At 62.1% G+C, this 22,641-nt stretch overlaps 1 protein-coding gene across 1 annotated transcript in view; it reads right to left on the reverse strand.

Annotated features, from left to right (window-relative positions):
- Positions 1-2,973: 2,973 nt before the first annotated feature.
- The window catches only part of ADAMTS10 (ADAM metallopeptidase with thrombospondin type 1 motif 10), a 46,342-nt gene continuing 26,674 nt past the window's right edge, over positions 2,974-22,641 (reverse strand). Inside the window, exons 8-25 of the mRNA XM_054174978.1 lie at positions 22,306-22,349; positions 21,806-21,911; positions 21,513-21,659; positions 20,743-20,884; positions 17,920-18,027; positions 16,823-16,968; positions 15,869-15,932; positions 14,808-14,910; positions 11,878-12,011; positions 11,198-11,321; positions 10,803-10,883; positions 8,719-8,882; positions 7,818-7,944; positions 6,598-6,727; positions 5,873-6,077; positions 4,814-4,990; positions 3,944-4,100; positions 2,974-3,194 (exon numbers count right to left, since the gene is read on the reverse strand). Coding sequence (XP_054030953.1) covers positions 3,085-3,194; positions 3,944-4,100; positions 4,814-4,990; positions 5,873-6,077; positions 6,598-6,727; positions 7,818-7,944; positions 8,719-8,882; positions 10,803-10,883; positions 11,198-11,321; positions 11,878-12,011; positions 14,808-14,910; positions 15,869-15,932; positions 16,823-16,968; positions 17,920-18,027; positions 20,743-20,884; positions 21,513-21,659; positions 21,806-21,911; positions 22,306-22,349 — 2,269 coding nt within the window. The 3' untranslated portion in view covers positions 2,974-3,084. The remainder of the gene's footprint in view (positions 3,195-3,943; positions 4,101-4,813; positions 4,991-5,872; positions 6,078-6,597; positions 6,728-7,817; positions 7,945-8,718; positions 8,883-10,802; positions 10,884-11,197; positions 11,322-11,877; positions 12,012-14,807; positions 14,911-15,868; positions 15,933-16,822; positions 16,969-17,919; positions 18,028-20,742; positions 20,885-21,512; positions 21,660-21,805; positions 21,912-22,305; positions 22,350-22,641) is intronic.

Consider the following 22,641-nt stretch of genomic DNA (forward strand, 5'->3'; position numbering starts at 1 on the left):
CCCCCCTGCACTCAGCAGGGACAGCCCCAACCAGAGCAGGCTGCTCAGAGCCCCACACAGCCTGAGCTGGGATGGAGCCAGGGATGGGGCAGCTCCCAGCCTCTGGCTCTCCCCACCCTCAGGGTGAAGATCTCTCCCTTCTCTCCCAGTCTGAATCTGCCTCTCTCTGTTCCAAACCCCCCACCCCCTTGTCCTGTCCTGCTGAAGCTCTCTGTCCCTCTGCTCCTCCAGGCATCAGCCTCATCTCTGGAGGTGTTTGCAGCCAGGCTGGATGTGGCTGTGAGCAACCTGCTGTGGTGTGAGGTGTCCCTGCCCATGGCAGGGGGTTTGGGACTGGCTGAGCCTTCAGCTCCCTTCCAACCCTGATGATTCATTCGATGATTCTCTGACATGGCACAAACCCTTCTGCCAGTCCCAGGGGAAGCAGCCCAAGGCAATCCAGGGGCTCCTCAGCAGTGTTTCAGGGTCACAGACCTCCAAACACCAATCCCTTAGGCTCCCAGAGCAGCATTACCATCATGGGGGCTGTGTGCCCTTGGGGCTGCCAGGGAGAAGCCTCTTCCTCTGTGCCAGGCAGCAGCTCTGGGGGAGCTCCAACTCTCCAACCTTCTCTGGTCGCTCAGGCTGCAGGGAGAACCACCCCTGCCCCTCAAGCCCCTCCTTCAGCAGCAACACCAGGAGCTGTGTGGGGCTGCCCAGCTCCATGCCAGCACAGAATGCCAGGCTGGAAGGGGCCCCAGGGAAGGTCCAACCTTACTAGGGCATGGTGCAGTCAAAAGGAGCTCGTTGGGAGGTCCTAGCAGGGGGCAGCAGGACTGGAGGGACTGCTCCCAAGCTGTGCCAGGGGAGGTCCAGCCTGGATAGCAGGAAATATTTCTTCACTGAATGGGTTCCCAGAGGTTGGAATGGTCTGCAAGGGGCAGTGGTGGAGTCACCACCCCCGGGGGTGCTCAGGCCCCAGAAGGGTTCCCAGGCACTGGAAAGGTTCTCTGGAAGGGTTCCCAGGCACTGGGTTGGTCTGCAAGGGGCAGTGGTGGAGTCACCACCCCCGGGGGTGCTCAGGCCCCAGAAGGGTTCCCAGGCACTGGAAAGGTTCTCTGGAAGGGTTCCCAGGCTCTGGGATGGTCTGCAAGGGGCAGTGGTGGAGTCACCACCCCCGGGGGTGCTCCAGCACTGAGCACTCTGTGGACCTGGCCCTTAGGGCTGTGGTTTGGGGTAGCTCTGGGCTTGGAGTGGGTGATCTGGAAGGTCTCTTCCAACCAGCTGTGTTCTCTCTGTGTGTGAGAGACTCCTGGGTGAAGTGAGGTGGCTGAGGTTGGCTTCTTGAGGGAGAGGAGTGGGAGCAGGAGGGGCAGCTGGGGTGGTAGCTACTCCTTTATTATAGATGCTGGCGTTTACGTCGCTCCTCCTCAGAGTTAGTAAGTTAAACATTTGTCATGATATAGCTATCTAGATAAAAAGGTGAGGACATCCCCCTCCCCTCCCCTCCCCACAACCTCAGCCTGGAGCATGGCCCCAGCAAGGACACACAGCAAGGGCCCACTCGACAGCCAGGAGGGGTTTGGTTTATGCTGAGCACCAGGGCAGCTGTGCTGGGGCTGGGGAGAGGGGGGGGAGGGGGAAGGCAACACAGCTGGGGGAGGGCTGGCAGGGAGGAGAGGTCTGCTGGAGGGACAGAGGGTTCTCCCCCTCCCTGCACCCTGGGGCTGAGCTCCCCCCCAGCCAGGTAGAACCCAGCAGGGCTTTGGGCAAGATTCTCCACCTTGGTGAGGCAGAAAAGCTTGGGACTGCTCCTGCCAAGGCCACCCAGGGGCACAACAAAGCAGGCTGCGGGGAGCTGACAGCCTGGGCTCCCCTGCAGGCTGTGCTGGCCCGTGGGGAAGATGTGTCCTGGCCACAGCTGTGGCCAGCAGCTGACCTGGAGGAAGCCCAAGCCTGCCCTGGAGGTCTCCTTGGGGCAGAGGAGTGGGGGGCACCGGGACCAGCACCCCCCCTGCCTTTGGAGGCACAGCACCGTTTGGAGGCAAAGCACCTTTGGAAGTAAAGCACCTTTGGAGGCCAGGCAGCCCTGCAGGCTGTGGCCTTCGCTGGGGAGGGCCCCACCAGGACCAGGCAAACTGGTCCTGAGCCGTGGCTCAGCAGTGGGGACTCTGTGACCTCCATCCTCCTGTGCTCCCTGCAGCCCAGCCTGCCCTGAGCACCCATGAGGGGACCCCAGCCTTGAGCACCCCTCAGCCTGCACCTCAGCTCTGCCTTGGAGGTGTTTCTGGGCTGAGTTCTGGTGAGGACAGGGACCAGGGCTGCCAGGGAGAGTAAGGGCAGACCCCAGGCAAGGCAGAGCTCGACTGACCCCCTCCCAGCCAAACCGGTGGCACCAACCCTGCTCGCTGGGGCACCTGCTCCCTGTCCCCCCTCCAGGGCCCAAGGTGCCAGGAAGCAAATCAAGAACACCCAGCTCCTGCTCCCCCAGCCCCACAGCAGCTCTTCAGCCAGAAGCCACCCTGGGCACCTGCAACCTCCTCCCTGTCTCCCCTGGGATCCCCGAGGGAAGGGCAGCAGCCCCTGGCGCGCTTGGCCTCCCCTGGGGATGCCCCCACGATGCCCCCCTGTGCCCTTGGGAGGTGGGCACGGGGCAGGGGGAGGCAGGGTGGGGCAAGTGGTGCCTCCCTGGTGGCTCTCAGCACCTGCAGGACCTGGGTTCCTCTACTAATAAATAACAACTTCAGGATTTCAGGTCCTGCCCCTGCTGCCACGCTCTGCCCAGCTTCTCCCCTGCCACCACTCCTCCCCTCTGCCACGCTGGCCTCTGCCAGGCTGGCCTCTGGTGGTCTCTGAGGCAGCTGGCAGCGGTTGAGCTGGGAACCTGCTCCTGTGAAGCTCGGGGTGGGGAGGGGCAGGGGTGCCAAAGGGTGCTGGCTCTGTGGGGGAGGGGGCTGGGGGTGCCACCAGCTCCCCCTGGCAGCACAGCCAGTGTCTGTGGTGGGGCCAGGGGAGGTGCCCGAGGCGGAGAGGGAGGCCATGGCTGGGTGAGCCCTCTGGTGTAGCTTCTGCCTTCCAGTTTTCCCACGGGGGGTGGCACTGCCCCTAGTGCCCCTGGCACGTTTTGCAGCACATCTGTCGGAAGTAGGTCCTGCTGCAGAACTTGAACTTCAGCACCAGTGGGCAGTAGGCCACCTTGTTCACATCTTTGCACTCTGCAAGGGGGGCACAGAGGGAAGGAAGGGTTACAGCTGCCCCAGGGGCCGAGGGACTTCTCCTCCTTGCCCACCCGAGTTGGGTTTGCACCCTGAGAGCTCAGCTCCTGGCGGGGGAGCTTCTGGCCAGGGAGCAGCAAGGTGCAGCCAGGCTGGAGAAGCCGCTGAGAAACTCCCTGCTGAAAGCCTCTCTCTGTCAAGGTGCAGTTCACACAATCCCAGCATGGCTGGGAGGGACCTCTGGAGCCCACCCAGCTCCAGCAGGGCACCCACAGCACAATGCCCAGGAGCACAATGGCCGGGGTGGGTTGGAAGCTCTGCAGAGGAGGAGACTCCACAACCCCTCTGGGCAGCCTGCTCCAGGCTCTCAAACCCACAAGCTTCTCCTCATAGAACCTCCTGGCTTCCAGTCTGTTCCTGCTGCTCCTTTTCCAGTCTCTTTGCACCTCTGGGAAGAGTCAGGCCCCAGCCTCTTGCCCCCCACCCTCTAGCCCTTGCTGAGCATTGCTCAGATCCCCTCTGGGGCTGCTCCTCTCCAGGCTCAGCAGCCTCAGGGCTCTCAGCCTTTGCTCTCACAGAGATGCTGTCACCACATTCAGCAGGGTCACACCATGCCAGCTGGGCCTGGGACCAGAGGGGACAGCATCAGCCGTCCCCAGGAGAGCCTTGCCCGTGCGGCTCTGGCGCCCCTGCGCCGCTCAGCCCCACGGCAGTGCCCCACGCCCCCATCCGGCCCCCGCCTGCCTCACCTTCAGGGTTGTCTGTAGGTCCTGACTCACACTTGGTCTCGCACTGCTGCATGCTGGGGGGCTGCAGGGTCTCCACGCAGTCGCTGGACGGCTGCCCGGTGTGAGCCAGGCACTGGACGGACCTCCGCTGCTGGCCGAGGCCACACTGCGCCGAGCACTGCCGGAGACAGCACAGCACCGACCTGCAGCGGCCACCGCGGCCGGGACCAGGGCTGGGACGGGGCACAGCCAGCTCTGCCAGCTGCAAAAGGGCTCTGCCTCCAGCTGCTCCTCCCCAGCAGCTGCCCTGGGCCTCACCAGCTCAGCTGAGCACTGTGGCCTCGCGTCCCCAAAGGCTCGGGTTGAACCCTCAGGGGTCTCAATGTCCTTAAACTGAGGAGCCCAGAACTGGACACAGGACTCGAGGTGTGGCCTCAGCAGTGCTGAGCACAGGGCACAATGACCTCCCTGCTCCTGCTGATGCAGGCCAGGATGCCCTTGGCCTTCTTGGCCCCCTGGGCACACTGCTGGCTCATGTTCAGCCTACCATCAACCAGCACCCCCAGGTCCCTCTCTGCCTGGCTGCTCTCAGCCACTCTGCCCCCAGCCTGTAGCACTGCCTGGGGTTGCTGTGGCCAGTGTGCAGAAGCTGGCACTTAGCTGTGTTCAGTCTCCTGCCCTTGGCCTCTGCCCCTCTGCCCAGCCTGGCCAGGTCCCTCTGCAGACCTCTCCTACCCTCTCACAGCTCAACTCCTGCTCCCTGCCCTCACATCCCCAGGCAGCTGTGGCGGCCCCAGGAGGCTCTGCCGGGCAGGCGGAAGCTGGCTGCGGGCTGGGATTTGAGTGAGGGGCAGGTGAGGGAGGGTCTTGCCCTGGGAGGCTGGTGCCTACCTCTCCCCACTCGCCAGGCACCCAGCGGGGCGGGGGGCAGCGGCGCAGGTTGCAGCGGATGCTGGTGGGGGGCTTGGCGGCCTGGCTGCAGCGGGCGGTGGGCAGGGGGGCGCCGAGGTCGCCGCTCTTGCAGAGGACGATGCGGTGACGGAAGCCTGGCCCGCAGCTGGGGGTGCACTGCAGGGAGAGGACACGAAGCCAGGGGTGGGCAGATGCAGATGGGATGTCAAGAAGAAGCTCTTCCCCATGAGGGTGGTGAGAGCCTGGCACAGGCTGCCCAGGGAGGTGGTGGAAGCCTCATCCCTGGAGGTGTTTGCAGCCAGGCTGGAGGTGGCTGTGAGCAACCTGCTGTGGTGTGAGGTGTCCCTGCCCATGGCAGGGGGTTGGGACTGGCTGAGCCTTGAGGTCCCTTCCAGCCCTGACAGTTCTCTGATTGTTCCATGACACAGCTGGTCAGGAGGTAGAGCAAAGGGAGGCAGCACTGCTCTCCCCCACCTCTGCTCCCACCCTCAGCTACCAGAACAGTGTTGAAGCAGAACCACAGAGTGGGTTGGAAGGGACCTCTAAAGCTCACCCAGTCCAACCCCCTGCACTCAGCAGGGACATCCCCAACCAGAGCAGGTAGCTCAGAGCCCCAAACAACCTGAGCTGGGATGGTGCCGGGGATGGGGCAGCTCCCACCCCTCTGGGCAACCTGGGGCAGGCTGTCCCCACCCTCAGCATCACAAATTTCTTCCTTTCCTCCAGCCTGAATCTCCCTCTGAGTTCCAAACCATCCTCCCTTGTCCTGTCCCAACAGGCCCTGCACAAAACTCTGTCCCCAGCTTTCTGCTCAGCCTCTTAAGCACTGCAAGGCCACCAGGAGCCTCCTCTTCTCCATGCTGACCAACCCCAACTCTCTCAGCCTGGCTCATGGCTGTGGCCCAGCTCCAGCAGGTCCCTGCCTGTGCTGAGCACTCCAGAGCTGCAGTTTCCCACAGGATGCTCTCCGAGGCCAGCAGCCACCACCCACTCCCTGACCTCCTGAGCTGCAGGGGAGGACCAGCGCTGAGCACTCACCTCAGACCAGTCCAGAGCCACCCACTCTGGAGGGCAGGTCTGGTTGTTGCAAGGCTCCAGCACCTTTGGCCGCGGCTGGCTGCAGGAAGCATCATCCAAGGTCTTCTCCTCGGCGGCGGAGATCTTGCGCCGGCAGAGGACGCTGCGGCTGCGGACGCCCTCGTTGCAGCTCCGGCTGCATTCAGACCAGTTCCCAATCACCCAGCTGCAGGCAGGCAAAACAGCAACGTTCTGAGAGGCAGGGGGGCTCCAAGGGTGCCCCCATAACTCCTCTAACACAGCTCTCCCAGGTAGCTCCTTCACATCTCCCTTTCTCCGTCGAGAGAGGAGCAAGAGAGACCTTCAGGATCATCCAGCTCCAGCCCCCTGCCGTGGGCAGGGACCCCTCCCACCAGCCCCAGGCTGCTCAAGGCCTCATCCAGCCGCATCCATAACCTCCCTGGGCACCCTGTGCCAGTGCCTCTCAAGAATTTCTTCCTCCTCTCCAGTCTCCATCTCCTCTCTCCCAGCCCAAAGCCATTGCCCTTCCCTGGCACTCCCAGCCCTTGTCCCAGGTCCCTCCCCAGCTCTCCTGGAGCCCCCTTCAGATACTGGAAGGCTGCTCAAAGCCCTCCCTGGAGCCTTCTCTTCTGCAGGCTGAAGACCCCAGCTCTCCCAGGCTGCTGCCCCTATGGCAGGGATGTGTGAATGCCCCCCTGCTCCCCCCTGCTCCCCCTGGCACTCACGCTGGGGGGCAGGGCTCGGTGTTGCACGGCCGCTGCCGCTCCGGCAGCTTGGTCTCGGGGCTGCAGAAGTGGTTGAGGACAGTTGAGCCATCAGAGGCTTTCTTGCACACCACAGATTGGACCTGGCTGCCTGTCAAGAGAAAGAGGCAAGGGAGGGGAAAGAGAGGAGGGTCCTGTGCTGAGCCAGGCTGCAGTAGGAGCCCCACAGCCCTGCTCCCACGTGGGTGAGCGGTGGGGACAGCCACTTGTCCTGGGGGCAGCTCAGCAAGCCTGAGCCTACTTCTTTACAACCATTCTCTTGTACACTTCTGGTAACCAAGGCCTCCTCCAGCTCTAGCACCTCCAGAGCAAAATGGTTGGGGTGCCTGAAGGCTCACCAAGCCAGGACAGAGGATCCAGGATCCAGCCAAAGCCTTCCAAGGATCCTATCCCTGAATAAACTTCTTCTAACCTTGGCCTTGTGACACCTTCTGGGCAGTACTGGTGGAAGAGGAGGTGGAAGAGGAGGTGGCAACACCTTGCTGAAGCCTACACAAGACCAGGCTGGGGCTCTTGCTTTGGAAACTGCCTGTGCTGAATGCCAGCTCCACCACCCACAGCCAGGTTCACACATGGTGCAGCCCTTTGTGTCCATCCCCAGGGGAGCCAGCCCAGGGGATGCAGGGAAGCACCAGAGGTGTTTCATCTCCCCAGCAGGTAGCTCTGAAGGCCAGAGTAGCTGTTGTGATGGGCAAACCTGTCCTGCATCCCACAAGTAAATGGATTTCAAGCCTGCCATGCCACCTTCCATCACCTCTGCCACCTAGCCCTGGGATCCAGCTGAAGAACAGAGAGGTTGTGGAGTCTCCTTCTCTGGAGGCTTTCCATCTGGATGTGTTCCTGTGTGCCCTGTGCTGGATTCTGTGGTCCTGCTCTGGCAGGGGGGTTGGACTGGAGGATCTCCAGAGGTCCCTTCCAACCCCTGACATCCTGTGAGCTGTGATCCAGGTTGCTTGCCCTGACCCTCTGCCCTCAGGATCACACTGATGGCCACCAGCTTGCATGTGGCTGAGCCCAGGGTGGGAATATGTAGAAGCCTGAGTGCCCCTTTGGAGCACAGCAGCTGCTGACATCCACGTGCTGCCCCCCACGAGGCCCAGACACAGCATGTGGGGGGCACAGGAGTGAAGACATGGCCCCTCCCTGCCCCCCTCTCCAGCCAACACGGGGTCAAGGCTCACCCCCTGCACACAGCACAGAGCACTTGGTCCATGGGGTGTAGTGCCAGGAGTAGAGGTTGGAGCTGTCCCTCCCCACAGGAGCATTGAACTTGTAGCGGATCCCCTGCAGCTCTGTCCGCACCAGGACCTGTGGAGAAAGGCAGCACCAAGGCATCAGTGCCACCCCCAAGGCATCAGCGCCACCCCCAAGGCATCAGCGCCACCCCCAAGGCATCAGTGCCACCCCCAAGGCATCAGTGCCACCCCCAAGGCATCAGTGCCACCAAAGCCCATCATGGTGGTGACTGTCACCACCCCACGGCCTCAGCAAGCTCTCCAGGGCAGCTGAAGTGTCCTCACCTTCCCTTTCCAGTCTCTTGCCACACTGAGGTGGAAGCCAGCAGTGCTGGCAGTGGTGCAGCCATGGAGGTGGCACCATCAGAGACAGAGACCCTGGGCTGCAGCCAGAGCAGTGGGCAGCAGGGCAGCAGAGGGGATTCTGCCCCTTGACTCTGCTCTGCTGAGACCTCACCTCCAGTCCTGCCTCCAGCTCTGGTGTCCCCAGCAGGAGAAGGACACAGAGCTGCTGGAGAGAGCCCAGAGGAGGCCCCAAAGATGCTCCAAGGGCTGGAGCAGCTCTGCTGTGAGGGCAGGCTGAGGGAGCTGGGGCTGTGCACTCCAGGGGGACCCCAGAGCTGCCTTCCAGTACCTGAAGGGATCCTCCAGGAAGGCTGCAGGGGGACTTTCCATAAGGGTATCTAGAGCCAAGCCAAGGGGGAATGGTTTGGAGCTGAGGGAGAGCAGGGCAGGACTGGAGCCGTGGCAGGGGTTGGGTAGCTCCAATTCCCAGGCAGTCAGGGCAGGAGCTCTTTGGCCCAGAGCAGACCCCACACCAGGTGTGGGTGTGAGGGCACCACGTTACCATGACAAAGAGGGTGATGTTGGTGGGGCCCAGGGCTTCCAGGGACTCAGGCTCCTCTGGGGATCTCCTGTAGTGGAAGGTTGTGCCGGCGACGTCGAAGCGGCGCGGAGGGTCGATGGAGAGCTTCCCATTGAGGTAGAACTCTCCTCCCTCCCCCCTCAGAGCTGTGAGAGAGCAAAGGGCAGCTGCTGAACTCAGTGCCCAGAGCCAGCTGCAGCTGGACACATCTCAGCTGCCAGGCCCAGGGCATGGTTACAGCACAGGAGAGGGTCCAGAGAAGGGTAACCAAGCTGGGGAAGGGTCTGGAGAGCAGGGCTGGGGAGGAGCAGCTGAGGGAGCTGGGAGTGGTTCAGCCTGGAGAAGAGAAGGCTGAGGGAGACCTCATTGCTCTCTGCAGCTCCCTGAGAGGAGGCTGGAGCCAGGTGGGGTTGGTCTCTTCTCCCAAGGAACAAGCAAGAGAATCACAGAATCAATAAGGTTGGAAAAGACCTCAAAGATCATCGAGCCCAACCTGTCACCCAAGACCTCCTGACTACTGAACCATGAGAGGAAAGGGGCTCAAGTTGCCCCAGGGGAGGTTGCACATGAGGAACAAATTTCTTCTTGGCCCAGGCTGCTCAGGGCAGTGGTGGAGTCCCCAGGCCTGGAGGGGTTTCAAAGCTGTGGAGATGTGGTGCCCAACCTGACCAGGTTGGGTTGGACTGGATGGTCTTAAAAGGTCTCTCCCAATGCAAACCAACCCTGTGACTGTGTGACAAGAGCACATCACCCTCCCCTCATCAGGAGGGAGCAGATGAGGCAAACAAAGCAGCTGCCTGGGCCAGGGTCACCCAGAAGGCCACTAGCAGAGGTGGGATTGATGTCCCCACCATGGATCAGTGTCCCCATCACCCTCTCCCAGCCTGCCCACCAGCCGGCAGCGGGAGGCTGCCGCTGCAGGGCGCTCGGGCAGCTGCCTGGGGCGGGGGGGGGGCACAGCTGGCAGCGTGGCAAGCTGTGCCCACGAAGCCAAACTCAAACCCAGCTGCGCAGCCTGGGTCGGGGCCGCCGGGGCTCCCGGAGGCGGCCGGTCCCGGCGGCCTGGCTGTGCTTGCCTGAGCGAGGCACTAGGGGGGGATCAGCTCCTGGGCTCCTCGCTCCCGCTCCGGCTCCCACACCCTCCCTGCTTGCTCCCTGCCGCCAGCACGGCGCTGGAGCTCTGCACCGCTGCTGCCAGCCTCAGCGCCACGGCCAGGTGGCTGCTGAGGACGAAGGATGCTCTCCCTCTGCTCCCACTGGGGTGTAGGGACGGATCCTGGAGTGACTGCTGCCCAACTGTCTGAGCTGTGCCTCCAGAGCCCAGGAATCCAGCCTGGGTGGGCACCAGGAGCCCCCAGGACACGTGGGCTGGGCAGGGAGGGAGGTTGACATCTCTGAACCCAGCAAAGGGAGCCTGGCCTGGAGAGATGCCACCAGGAGAGCCCTGCTGTGACCTCCCACTGGTGTCAGCACCTAGCCAGGCTTCTGCTCCTGGGGAGCTGCTGCAGAGGCTCCCAGCAGCAAGGCAGCAGCGAGCAGCCTGCCCACCCCTGCGTGACCATCACCTGGAGGACAGAAAGAGGGCAGGGGGAAGGGAACCAGCCTGCTGGGAAAGGGAGCCAGGGGCTGGCTGGAACCTGAAGCCCAAGGACAGTGTGAGCAGGGCTGGTTAAAACCCCTGGCCCAAGATGCTGGTGGAGGGGGGATGCTGAAGAGCACAAGGGGCTGGGAACATGAAGTGTGGGGTTGGATCAGGGTTATGCTGGCAAGCAGTTAGTGCAGGATGGAGGCAATGATGTGGTGGGACAAGGGCTGTGTGGGTCACAGCTGGCCAGGGACCCATTGCCCTGCTGCAGGATGGAGGCAATGATGTGGTGGGACAAGGGCTGTGTGGGTCACAGCTGGCCAGGGACTCACTGCCCTGCTGCCTCCCACTGCCTCCACACCCAAGCTGAGATCCCCAACCCCATTCCCTGCTGGGCAGGGAGGTTTCCCTTGCTGGTCCTTTCCCACACTTCAGGGGGCTGGCAGACCAAGGAGCTGCAGCCCCCCCAGCCCCAGCTCACCTAGGTAGTTGATGGAGAGGTTCAGCTCCCTGATGTCGATGTGGACGGAGCCCTTGGGGATCTGGATCACCTCCTCGTAACCTGTGAGACAACCCAGAGCTGGTCAGCAGTGGTGCTCAGCTTCCAGGCCTGGAGGTGCTGTGGGGCTGGGGTCTCCATGGGCATCTCCACAGCCTGGCTTGAGGGCAGCGTGAGCTGGGGGAAGAGGGAAGGAGCTTGGTGGCCTCTGCCGCTGGGGGTGGCAGTGGTGCTGCTGGGCTGGGGGAGAGCAGGGAGCTGCTCCGGGGGGGGGTCCCTGTGGGGTCTGTCCCTGCTTGTCCTGCGTGCCCCCAGGAGCAGGTGACACCGAGGGGGGGTGACTCTGGCTGCTGGGGGCCAGGCTGCTTGCTGCCTACCTCCCTCAGGCAGGGACTGGTTGAAGACACCCTCGATGGTCTCACAGGAGCTGCCGTCTCCCCCACACACTCGGCACTTGTCCTCCTTGGAGTCGGAGCCCAGGACACGGTCGCAGCCCACGTGCTGGACGAGGCAGTAGCAAGGAGTTAGTGGTCCTGGGGGGGGTCCCTCTGCTCCCCACACCTGACCTGCAGTACATTGCAGACCCCATCCCTGGGTTCCACCTCGCTCCCCTCCATCGCACCCTACCCCCAGGCAACGCTCAGGGACATCTCCCCTGCCCAGCTCCACCTCAGTGCCAGGGCTGGATGGGCACAACGTGGAACCCAGGAGGTTCCATCTGAGCAGCAGGAGAAACTCCTTTGGTGTGAGGCTGCTGGAGGCCTGCAGCAGGCTGCCCAGAGAGGTTGTGGAGTCTCCTGGTGTGGAGGGCTTCCAACCCCCCCTGGCCATTGTGCTCCTGGGCAAGCTGCTGTGGGAGCCCTGCTGGAGCAGGGGGATGAGCTCCAGATGAGCTCCAGGATGAGCTTCCAAGCCCAGCATGCTGGGACTCAGGGACATGCTCCTGCTCCCACACTGGCTGCTGGGCAGGGCATGCCCATGTCCCTGCAGAGGGCAGCATTCCCTGCCCAGAGCTCTGTCCTTCCCCTCCCCCAGGCCCAGGCTCCCCTGGCAGCACCTTGCACTCCCCATTGACACAGATGTCGTTGGAGTCCTGCCTGCAGGGCGTCCCATCCACCACGGCTGCTGCTCGTTCCGTGTAGAAGTTGAAGCCCTCGGCCAGGCAGTTGAGGGAACAGGCTTTGACCCCCCCTGGGCAAGGAGAAGAGCTTCAAATGATGTCCCCCAGGAGAGGAAAGAAGTGAAGAGCCAGACCTGGAGCTTCTCCAGGCCTCCATCCTGTGCCTGCCTCACTGCACAGCCCTAGGTGCCCAGGAGAATGTCCCTAGCAAGCAGAGGGACCCCCAGGGGAGCTCAGGCACTCTTCCTATTGATCAGCACCAAGTCAAGACCATTGAATTGGGCACCAACACCTGGTGAGGCACTGTGCCTCCTGCCCAGCCTGGGAGCTCCCCAGTGCAGCTGGTGCAGAAGAAAGGGCAGAGCTGGGAGAGAGAGGAAGAAGAGGAGCCAGGAGAGGGGAATTCAGCAGCTTGCAGCCATGCTGCCAAGCAGGATGCCTGGGCAAGCCCTCTAGAGAAGGTGTTCTACCAACCCACCTCTGGAGAGCCAAGCCCCCCCCCAGCATCCCAGGCTCTCTCCTGCCTAGGGAGGGAGCTCCAGGGCCCCCCAGGGGGCAGTGAAGGCCTGGCCTTTAGTGAAGCATTTGCCACTGTCTCCCCACAGCATCCTCCTGGAGAAACTGGCTGCTCATGGCTTGGCTGGGTGGAGACTTTGCTGGGTAAAAGCCTGGCTGACAGCTGGGCCCAAGGGGTGGTGAGGAATGGAGGCAGCTCCAGCTGCTGGCTGGTCACCAGTGGTGCTCCCCAGGGCTCAGGTTTGGGGCAGTTCTCTTTCAGGACAAAGGGTTTGAGGCCACCCCTCAGTGAGCTTGCAGATGGCAGCAGATTGTGTGGAGCTATTGATCCTGCTCACAGCTCTCCAGCTCAGCACCTAAAGGGTCCTCTCTTTAATCTCTAGCAGAGCTATTAGGACAGGGCAGAGAATCTCATCTGGCTCTGTGGTGCCTCAGAGGATGTTCTGTTCCTCCTGCCTGCCCTGTCCCAGGGAGGAATTAGAGAGCCTTATAATTTATGAGCAGCAATCTCCTGTTTTCTGCAGCCCCTGCTCCTCCCCACCCCAATCCCAGCCCCCTGAGCCACTCCACTCTCCCTCAGCTCTGGCAGCTGCCAAGAGCAAAGAGAAGAACTGAGTGAACAAAGCAAAATAAGCAAACAATTAAAGCTGCATTCCAGCAGCTCTCTGCTGACTGCTGAGCTGGGGAAGGCTGAGCTGGGGAAGGCTGAGCTCAGCACTTCTCACCGGGGCTGTGTCCTGCACTCCTGGGCTCTGGCCTCCAGGACTGGCAGGAATCAGCCCCAGCACACCTTGTGCTGGCCCTGTGCAGCCAACACCAGCTTGCCAGTGACCCTGTGGCTGGCAGCAGGCATTCAGTGGGTGGCCACTTCCCTTCCTTTCCCTCCTTTCCCTTTTTTTCCCTTTTCTCTCCTTTTCCTATTTCCCTTTTCCCTTCCCCTGGCCCTTCCCTTTTCCCTTCTCCTTTCCCCCTTCCCCTTTTCCCTTCCCTTTTCCCCTGCCCTTCCCCTTTTCCCTTCCCCCTTTCCCTTCCCCTCTGTGTCCTCCCACATCCAAGCCAGTGGAGCAATCCTCCATGCCCAGGACACTTCCCCAAGCCACATTTGGGACAATGTCTGATGGGCAAAGGGCACAATCACCACCACACCTTTGGGCAAAGGAAGGGCTCAAGGGGGCAGTGCCAAGGGGCAGTGGCTGAGCTGAGCAGAGGGAAGAGGCTTAGCAGAGGTCCAGGGTGGTGAACTTTTACTCTGAGGCTGCTGGAGGCCTGGAGCAGGCTGCCCAGAGAGGTTGTGGAGTCTCCTTCTCTGGAGGCTTTCAAAACCTGCCTGGACATTGTGATCCTGGGCAGCCTGAGCTAGACAAAGCTGCTTTACCAGGGGGGCTGGACTGGATGATCTCCAGAGGTCCCTTCCAACCCCCAAAGCCCCCAGACAGCTCGAGGAGCAGATGTGCTACCAGCTGGAGGGCAGAATGGGCAGGCATGAGGCTGCCAACAAGGATGCACAGAGGTTTAGGTTGGAAGGCACCTGGAAGATCATCCAAGTTCCAACCTCCCACCAGCCCAGGTTGTCCATTTCAAGGGCTGAGGTTCAAATGGCCAAACATCCCCAGGACTCAACCACTTGGCCATGCCTGGAAGAGGGAGAGAGGTCCAAGCAAGGGCAGATCCAGCCCTGGGGGCTGTGTTCCCCCTTGGGAAGCTTGTGTGACTTTCCTGCTTTGCAGATCACTTCCAGTTTCATTGATCCATCCCCTGCAGCCTCAGCACATCTGCTGCAGCTGGGAGCTGTGGTTATTTACCCAGCTGGGGAGGATTTCCCCAGTCAAGTTCATTAACTCCACCAGGGAGTACTGCTGCCCTTTCTCATTATTAAGAGATTTCTGCCCCAGAGCCCTCCTCCTCCTGCCCCATCTCCTCACCACACACTCCAGCAGGGGCTTGTGACAAGGGCTTGGAGTGCCAGGACGAGGGACAGTGGCTTTGAGCTGGGAGAGGGCAGATTGAGACTGGAGATGAGGAAGAAATCCTTGACAGCAAGGTGGGGAGACACTGGCACAGGCTGCCCAGGGAGGTTGTGGCTGCCCCCTCCCTGGAGGTGTTCAGAGCCAGCTTGGATGGGACCTTGAGCAACCTGGGCTGGTGGGAGGTGTCCCTGCCCATGGCAGGGGGCTGGAACTGGGTGACCTTGAAGGTCCTTTCCCAACCTACAGGACCTGGGCTACGGACATGGCGACTAGGAGCCCACAGGAGCAAGAGGGCACAAGCCCTGCCCTGCCGAGAGCTGGGGAGATGGAAGCCCCTGCAGAGCCCTGCTGTGGGGCTGCTGAGGGCCCCAGGCCAGCACTCACCTCCCCTGTAGGTCTTCCAGCTGTAGTACTTCCCTCGGAAGGGGACGTTGTCGAACTCGGCGCACTGCAGCTCCCGGAAGTCCTGCGAGCCCGGGGGGCAGTCCTGTGGCCACACAGCCAGGGGTCAGGGCTGGGGGAGCAGCCCACCTCATCTGCCAGGAGACCAGGAGCTGCCACAGCCCTCCCAGCCACCCCTAATGCCCAGCCCTGTGAGGGGATGGCACCAGCCCTGGCAGCTGGGCACCACAGCATGGCAGGAGCATCCTTCCTGCCCGGCTAGACGCTACTGAAGGCTCCTGGCAGGAGCTGCTGCAGGCTTCCCAGCCACCCCTAATGCCCAGCCCTGTGAGGGGATGCCAGCCCTGGCAGCTGGGCACCACAGCATGGCAGGAGCATCCTTCCTGCCCGGCTAGACGCTACTGAAGGCTCCTGGCAGGAGCTCTTGCCTCCCCCTTGGGCTGTCTGCTCTGGTGAGCAAAAGCCTGGGTGCCAAGCCCAGGGGGAGCAGTGGGCAGCCATCCTTTCTTCACTGTGGGTGCCAAGGTACCCCTTCCCAGGTGCCAAGCTCCCCAGAGCTTCCCTGCAGCGCTGTGCTTTCCTCTGCTCCTCTTCAGGCTTAACCCCCAGCCCTGGGAATTCCAGGAGCTGCTCCCCCCTGCCCAGCCTGCCCTCGCAGCACGCAGGAGGCAACCTCTGTCATGTCTGTGCTGGAACTCCCTGCTCCCTCCTCCTTCACCTCCTTGTCTTTCTTTTGGGCCCCTTCTCGATGCTGCAAGCCCTGCAGGTAGACCCCACCCAGCCACCCACTCCCCAGGCAGCCCCCCCCGGAGCCAGCTCAGGCGTGCAGCGTCCTGCTCAGCCTGCCCTGCTGCGGGCACACGGCACGGCACAGCTCCCCCCCCGCCCCAGCTCCACACAAACAGCCCCGGGGAGGAATTCCAGGAGGAGCAGCTCCATGGCCAGCTGCTTGCCGGGGGGGGCCGGCCCCGCTCGGGCCCCGCCGCTGCCGCCCCGGCCCCGCTCGGCCCCGCCGCTGCCGCCCCGTGCCCGGCGGTACTCACGTCGGTGTTGCAGGACCGGTAGCGCTTGCGCTCGCCCAGGCAGTACTTGCCCCCGATGGTTGGCCTGCGAGGGGGTGGCACCACCAGCTTAGGGCACTGAGCTCTGCTGCCTGCCCTGCCCCGAGGCTGCAGCGGCACCAGGGCTTGCCGTGAGGCAAGGGAGAGGCAGGGAATGGTTTGGCTGGGCAGGGACCTTTCGAGGGGGTCTCCAGCCTCAGCACTCAGCAGGGACAGCCCCAACCAGAGCAGGCTGCTCAGAGCCCCCCAGCAGCCTGACCTGGGATGGTGCCAGGGATGGGGCAGCTCCCACCCCTCTGGGCACCCCAGAACAGGCTCTCACCACCCTCAGTGCCAAATACTTCTTCTCCCTTCTCTCCAGTCTGAATCTCCCTCTCTGAGTTTCAGACCATCCCTCCCTGTCCTGTCCCAACAGGCTCTGCTCAGAACGTCCCCAGCTTTCTGCTCAGTCCTTGAAGCACTGCAAGGCCACCAGAAGGTCTCCCTGGAGCCTTCTCCAGGCTGCACAGCCCCAGCTCTCCCAGCCTGGCCTCACAGCAGAGGGCTTCCAGCGCCCCCCAGCATTGCTGTGGCCTCCTCTGGCCCCCCTCCAACAGGTCCCTGTCCGTGCTGAGGACCCCAGAGCTGGCCCCAGCACTGCAGGGGGGGCCTCAGCAGAGCAGAGAGGCAGAATGCCCTCCCTCCACCTGCTGCAGCTCTGCAGCAGTGCAGCCCCCAGCAGCCCCCAGCCCCACACACGGAGCTGTGCCCAGCAGCTGCAGACCCAACACCGAAGCAAGGGCACCAAGCCGCCGGGAAAGCAGAGGAAGGGATTTCCATGCAGGAGCCAAGATCCTGCTGGGAACTGAAGATGGAGCTGCCCAGACAGCTGCTGCCTTCCCCACTGATCCCCAGCAGCCCTCCCCTGCAGCCAGGGCCCCGCTGACGGCCACCCACCGTGGGCTGTCGCAGTGGCGAACGGACGAGGAGACTCCTCCACCACAGGTCCTGCTGCACTCTCCCCAGGAGGACCACGTTCCCCAGGCACCATCCACACCCTCTGGCCGGGTGCCAAAGGGCACACACTCCCTCTTGTAGCACCACTGTGGGAAGACAGAGCTTTAACCCCCCCCCGGGCACCCTCCCGGCCTCCCTCGGGGGGCTGCGGCTGCTGCTTGCTGGGCAGCAGGGCCGGGGATCCCCCCCGGGGGGCTTGGACACCTTCAGCAGCATCTGCTCCCTGCCAGGACTCTGGGGCGGTGTTCCTGGGAGCTCAGGCTGTGCTGAAGGAGTTAAAAATGCCCCAAATCTGCAAAGGCTCCAGGTTAAAAAGATGAAGTCTCGGTTGTGGCAGCAGCGTTGCTGCGCCCTTTGCTCTGCCAAGGATCCTTCAAGAACCTGCCTGTCCCTGTCCTGCTGAGTGACAGATGCTGATGGAAACTTGCCTCTGAAACAGTTCCCTTGGAGCTGGCAGGAGTCCTGCACCCCTGCAGTCAGTGGTGATGCAAGGAGCAGGACAGTGCCAGACCTGCTGCCGTTCTCCGGGCACGGTGCCGGACACCATACCTCGGGGGCTGAGATAATCCCAGGAAGGAAGAAACTGCTGTGTGCTCCTTCCAGGGGCTGATAACCCACCCTGGAGCTGCTGGCACAGCCTCTCCCAGCTCCTCCCCAGCCAGGCTCTGCATGGGCAGCGCAGCCAGCCGGGAAAGAGGCGGCCTGGCCTCCCAGGACACCCAGCTGGTGCCCCCCTGAGCCACGTGTGATGCCATGCAGGGCAGATGCTCTCCAGGCACAGCCCTGCTGGTGTCATAGAATCGCCCTGCTGAGAAGGGACCTCCAAAGGTCGTCCAGGCCAGCCCCCCTGCAGCCAGCAGAGGCATCCTCAAGGAGATCAGGTCCCCCTGGTGCTTTGGAAGCCCAAAGCAGGGGCTGCTGGCATGCTCTTAAATCACTTCCACGCTCACCACCAGGACCAACACTGCTGGCTGTGAGGGGCAGAGGGGTTCAAGCCCTCCCTGCCCACTGGCTGTGGTGCCCCCAGGCTCCCTTACCCCCTTGTCAATGGTGTTGGTCTGGCAGATGGTGCCCTCAGCAGCAGGGATGCTGTTGGTTATGCAGCGATTGCTCTTGCTCAGACACCACAGCTCGCTGCAGACCTCCTGGAGGGAGAGATTTTGGGGTGGGGGCAGAGAGAGGGGAGAGGGAAAGAGGGAGAAAGAGACAAAGAAACACAGCTGGGATTAGGATTGGCTTGGGCAAGGGGCTGTGAGGCTGGGGCAGCTCGAGGAGCACCAGCTGGGCTGGGACATGGGGGGACAGGGGGGGTTCACCATGGGGGTGGGGGAGAAGCAGGGTCAAATCTTGCAAGGTGTAGCCAGCTGCAGTCCCCCCAGCTCCCTGGGCAGCCTGGGGCAGGCTCTCACCACCCTCAGTGTACAGAATTTCTTCCTTCTCTCTAGCTTAAATCTCCCTCTTTGAGCTCCAAGCCATCCCCCCTTGTCCTGCCACAAAGGCCCTGCTCAAAAGTCTGTCCCCAGCTTTCTGCTCAGCCCCTTAAGCTCTGAAAGGCCACCAGGAGGTCTCCCTGAAGCCTTCTCCTCCCCAGGCTGAACAACCCCAACTCTCTCAGCCTGGCCTCACAGCAGAGGGCTTCCACCCTCTGATCATTGCTGCAGCCTCTCCTGGCCCCACTCCAACCAGGGTGGGCTGAGGGACCTGCTGTGGGGTGCTGGGACAGTGACCTCCTGCCTGCCCCTGTGGCAGTGTCCCCCACAGGGCAGCTGCCAGCCAGGCACTGCTGCAGCCTGCTCCCCACACTGCAGCCCTCCTCACTGCAAGAAGGGTGAAAGGATGAGCTCAGGACTTCCCTGCTCCCCTCCTGGTCCTAGGGCAGAGTGCTACAGGGCAAGGAAACCCCCCCAGGGTCTGGGCCAAGGAGAGCAGCTCTGAGACATGAAGGATTTGGGGTCCCAACTCCTCTGCCAAAGCAGAGCAGAAGGTCTCTTCAGTCTTCAGAAGGCATCTACCCCCTCACTGCAGAGCCAGCATGACTGGAGCTCCTCTGAGGTCTCTTCCCTCTGTGTCACCAAGAGAGAGCACTTCCAAGCCTTGCCCAGTGACTTCTGCTTCCTCTGTCTTCGTTATCCCTATTAATTATCTGCTCAGTACCAGCAGGGTGCCCAGAGAGGTGCCAGATGCCCCATGCCTGGAACCATTCCAGGTCAGGCTCTTTGGGGCTCTGAGCAACCTGCTCTGGGTGCTGACTGCAGGGGGTAGGTCTAGATGAGCTTTAAAGGTCCCTTCCAAGCCAGACCAGCCTGGAACTCCATGGAGGAAAGGACCCTGCTGTGCCCTCACCCTGGGCACAGGATGGGTGGCCCTAGACATCTACCCAGATTTATCCACACACACTTGAGCCCTTCCACCCTCTGGGTTCCTCCCAAGCAGCATGCAGGGCTGGCTGGGCTTGAAGGGTCACCACAAGGACACCTTGTGCTGTTGTGATCCTTGGATATACACAGGAAGGGTCTGTCCCAGCTCAAAATGAGCTGGGAAAGAGGCAGGGCGAGGTGGGAAGCTCCCATTCCACTGCCTCTGGCTCAGCTGAGGGGAGGCACAGGCTGCAGGTGGTAGCAGCTGGCATCAGACACCACAGCAGCCCAGGGGGCTCTGGCTGAGGGGCTGCAGCTTGGCTTTCAGCTGCCACCTGGGGAGACCAGCAGCAGCCAAGGTGTCAGACAGAGGCAAGAGATCTCCTCTTGTAGAATCAGAGAATTGTCTGGGTTGGAAAAGCCCTCTGAGATCACCCAGTCCAGCCAGCAGCCCAACACCTCCATGGCCACCAAACCCTGGCCCCGAGTGCCATGGCCACAGGTTCCCTGAGCACCTCCAGGGCTGGGGACTCCACCACCTCCTTGAGCAGCCTGTGCCAGTCCCTGACCGCTCTGCCATTTCCCCTAATCTCCAACTTCAGCCTCCCCTGGCACAGCTTCAGGCCTAATCTGATCCAAAGTGAGCTGAGGCCAACCACAGTGGAGAGCAACCAACCTCCTCTGAGCTCCCACGGGGAGCAATGCGAACGAGCTCGGGGGGGACAGGCTGGAGCCCTTCACCTGCAGCAGGACAGCAAAGCTGTGTGGGCAGCCCCCCAGGAGCCCTTTCAGCCAGGTTGGAGGAGACCTCCAAGATCATCAAGTCCAACTGATCACCCAACCCTATCTAATCAACCAGACCATGGCACTAAGTGCCTCATCCAGGCTCTTCTTAAACACCCCCAGGGACGCTGACCCCACACCTCCCTGGGCAGCACATCCCAACGGCCAATCTCTCTTGCTGGGAAGAGCTTCTTGCTAAGGTCAAGCCTAAACCTCCCCTGGCACAGCTTGAGACTGTGTCCTCTTGTTCTGGTGCTGCTTGCCTGGGAGAAGAGCCCAACCCCCACCTGGCTACAACCTCCCTTCAGGGAGTTGGAGAGAGCAAGAAGGTCTCCCCTGAGCCTCCTCTTCTCCAGGCTAAGCAACCCCAGCTCCTTCAGCTGCTCTGCACAGGGCTGTGCTCCAGACCTCTCCCCAGCCTTGTGCTCCAGCCCCCTCCCCAGCCTTGTGCTCCAGCCCCCTCCCCAGCCTTGTGCTCCAGCCCCCTCCCCAGCCTTGCTGCCCTTCTCTGGCCACATTCCAGCATCTCAACCTCTTTCTTGACCTGAGGAGCCCAGAGCCGGACACAGCACTCGAGCTGTGGCCTCGCCAGCTCCGAGTGCAGGGGCAGGATGACCTCCCTGCTCCTGCTGGCCACACTGCTGCTGGCACTCGTGTCCTTTGTCCTTCCCCCCTTCCTCCAGCCCCTGGGAACCATAGTAAAGCAGGAAGGCTCTCTACCCCGTATTTACACTGGCGAGATTTGACTCCGTACTGGAAGCGGCACTGCTCGTCCGCGTCGTACGCCTGCCCCGGCGCCACCGTCGGGTAGAGGAAGTCCTGCTTGGGAGGAGCATTGTTCAGGCACAGTCCCATCCCTGAGCTGCACATGGGAGAGAGAGGAGAAAGCAGAGCTCAGGAAGGCTTGGCCTGGAGGAGAGTGTCCTACGGGTGGAGGTGGCAGGAAGGGTTGGAGGAGAGTGTCCTGCTAGGAGAGTGTCCTACAGGTGGAGGTGGAGGAAGGGTCGTAGGAGAGTGTCCTACAAGAGGAGGTGGGGGAAGGCTCACAGGAGGGCATCCTACAGGTGCAGGTGGAAGGGAGGGTTGGAGGAGAGTGTCCTGCAAATAGAGGTGAAGGAAGGCTCACAGGAGAGCGTCCTACAAGTGGAGGTGAGGGGTTGTAGGAGGGTGTCCTACGAGTGGAGGTGAAGGAAGTCTCCTAGGATCTGTTTGTGAAGCTTCTGGGAGTGGGAAAGCTAACCCAAGGTCTCCTAGGTGCCAGGCAGGTGGGATTGGTGCCTTCTGCAGGCCAAGCAAATCATGGAAGCACCTCCAGGAAGGAAGGAAAGCAGCTGGCTCTTGGGGCAGGATGGCTGCTGGCAGACAGGACAGGAGGTGCTGGGGCCCTGCGCTTCGGGGGCTTGGCTTTGGCTTTACCACCTCCGCGAGGGGCTGGGAGGGACCTGCTGGCTGCAAGGTAGAAGGGAGGGGGAGGTGGGATGGATCCTTACTCCAGGAAGCTGGTGATGTAGTCCCTGCTGCAGGTGGACCAGACAAAGGGGTTGGTTTTCATGGTGATGTGAGCAGCCATCAGCTTGGCTGTCTCCTGCCCGCGGGAGCCGCAGCTGTTGCCGACCCCGTCGTGGTTCATGCCAAACCTGAGAGCATCGCCAAGGCAAGAGAGAGAGCTCAGCTGTGCTGCCTGGGACACCTCTGGATCGTCCCAAGGAAGGAGGTTTCAGCTCCTGCTGGCAGGGACAAAGCCAGAGGAGCCCTCCCCTGTGGCGGCCAGCCCCGCACTCACGTGTGGCCGATCTCGTGGGCGATGGTGAAGGCTGTGGCCAGCCCAATGTCCTCATTGATGCTGCAGCTCCTCTCTCGCTCACACATCCCACCCACGGGGGCCAGGCCTAGGGAAGCCAGGCAGAGATTGTCACAAAGGCCACAGAGATGCCACAGGAGGTCAGCACAGAGCAGCTGTAGGGGGCACAGGCGGCGTTGGGGCACTGTCTGATCTCCTCCTTGCTCACTGATGCCTTGAGCAGAGCCTGCTGGCTTCTTCCCAGCAGCAGCAGGGAGCTTTGGGATGTTCTCTTGGCAGTCACCAGAGGCTCACAGAATTGGTTTGGGTGGAAGAGACCTTCAAGATCACCCAGTCTAACCCTTAACCCAGCACCACTAAACCACAGCCCTCAGCACCACACCTACCCAGGAGGTGTCTGCAAGGTCCCTACCACCTACCCAGGTGCCTGCAAGGTCCCCAGCACCTACCCAGGAGGTGCCTGCAAGGTCCCCAGCACCTACCCAGAGTGCCACAGGGTTTGTTCTTGTAGATGCAGATGTCGTATCTGCAAGGAAGAGAAGGCAGCAGTTAAGAATCATTGAATGGTTTGGGTTGGAAGGGACCTTGAAGGATGTTGCCAAGGCTCCCAACTAGCACAGCTCCATCCCACTGGTGTGGTCACACCCAGACCACACCTGAAGCACACCTGAACCATCCCCAGAGCAGCCCACAGCTCCCTGCAACACTTTTGGGGTGGACAGTGCCAGAGGTGAGGCACCTCTGGTCCATTTGGTACAGCACAAGGCTGAGGCTCCTCCTTGAATCTCAGAATCCTGGAATGGATTTGGCTGCAGAAG

This window comes from Dryobates pubescens, chromosome 31 (genome assembly GCF_014839835.1).
Source record: "Dryobates pubescens isolate bDryPub1 chromosome 31, bDryPub1.pri, whole genome shotgun sequence".
Taxonomy (NCBI): Eukaryota; Metazoa; Chordata; class Aves; order Piciformes; family Picidae; genus Dryobates; species Dryobates pubescens.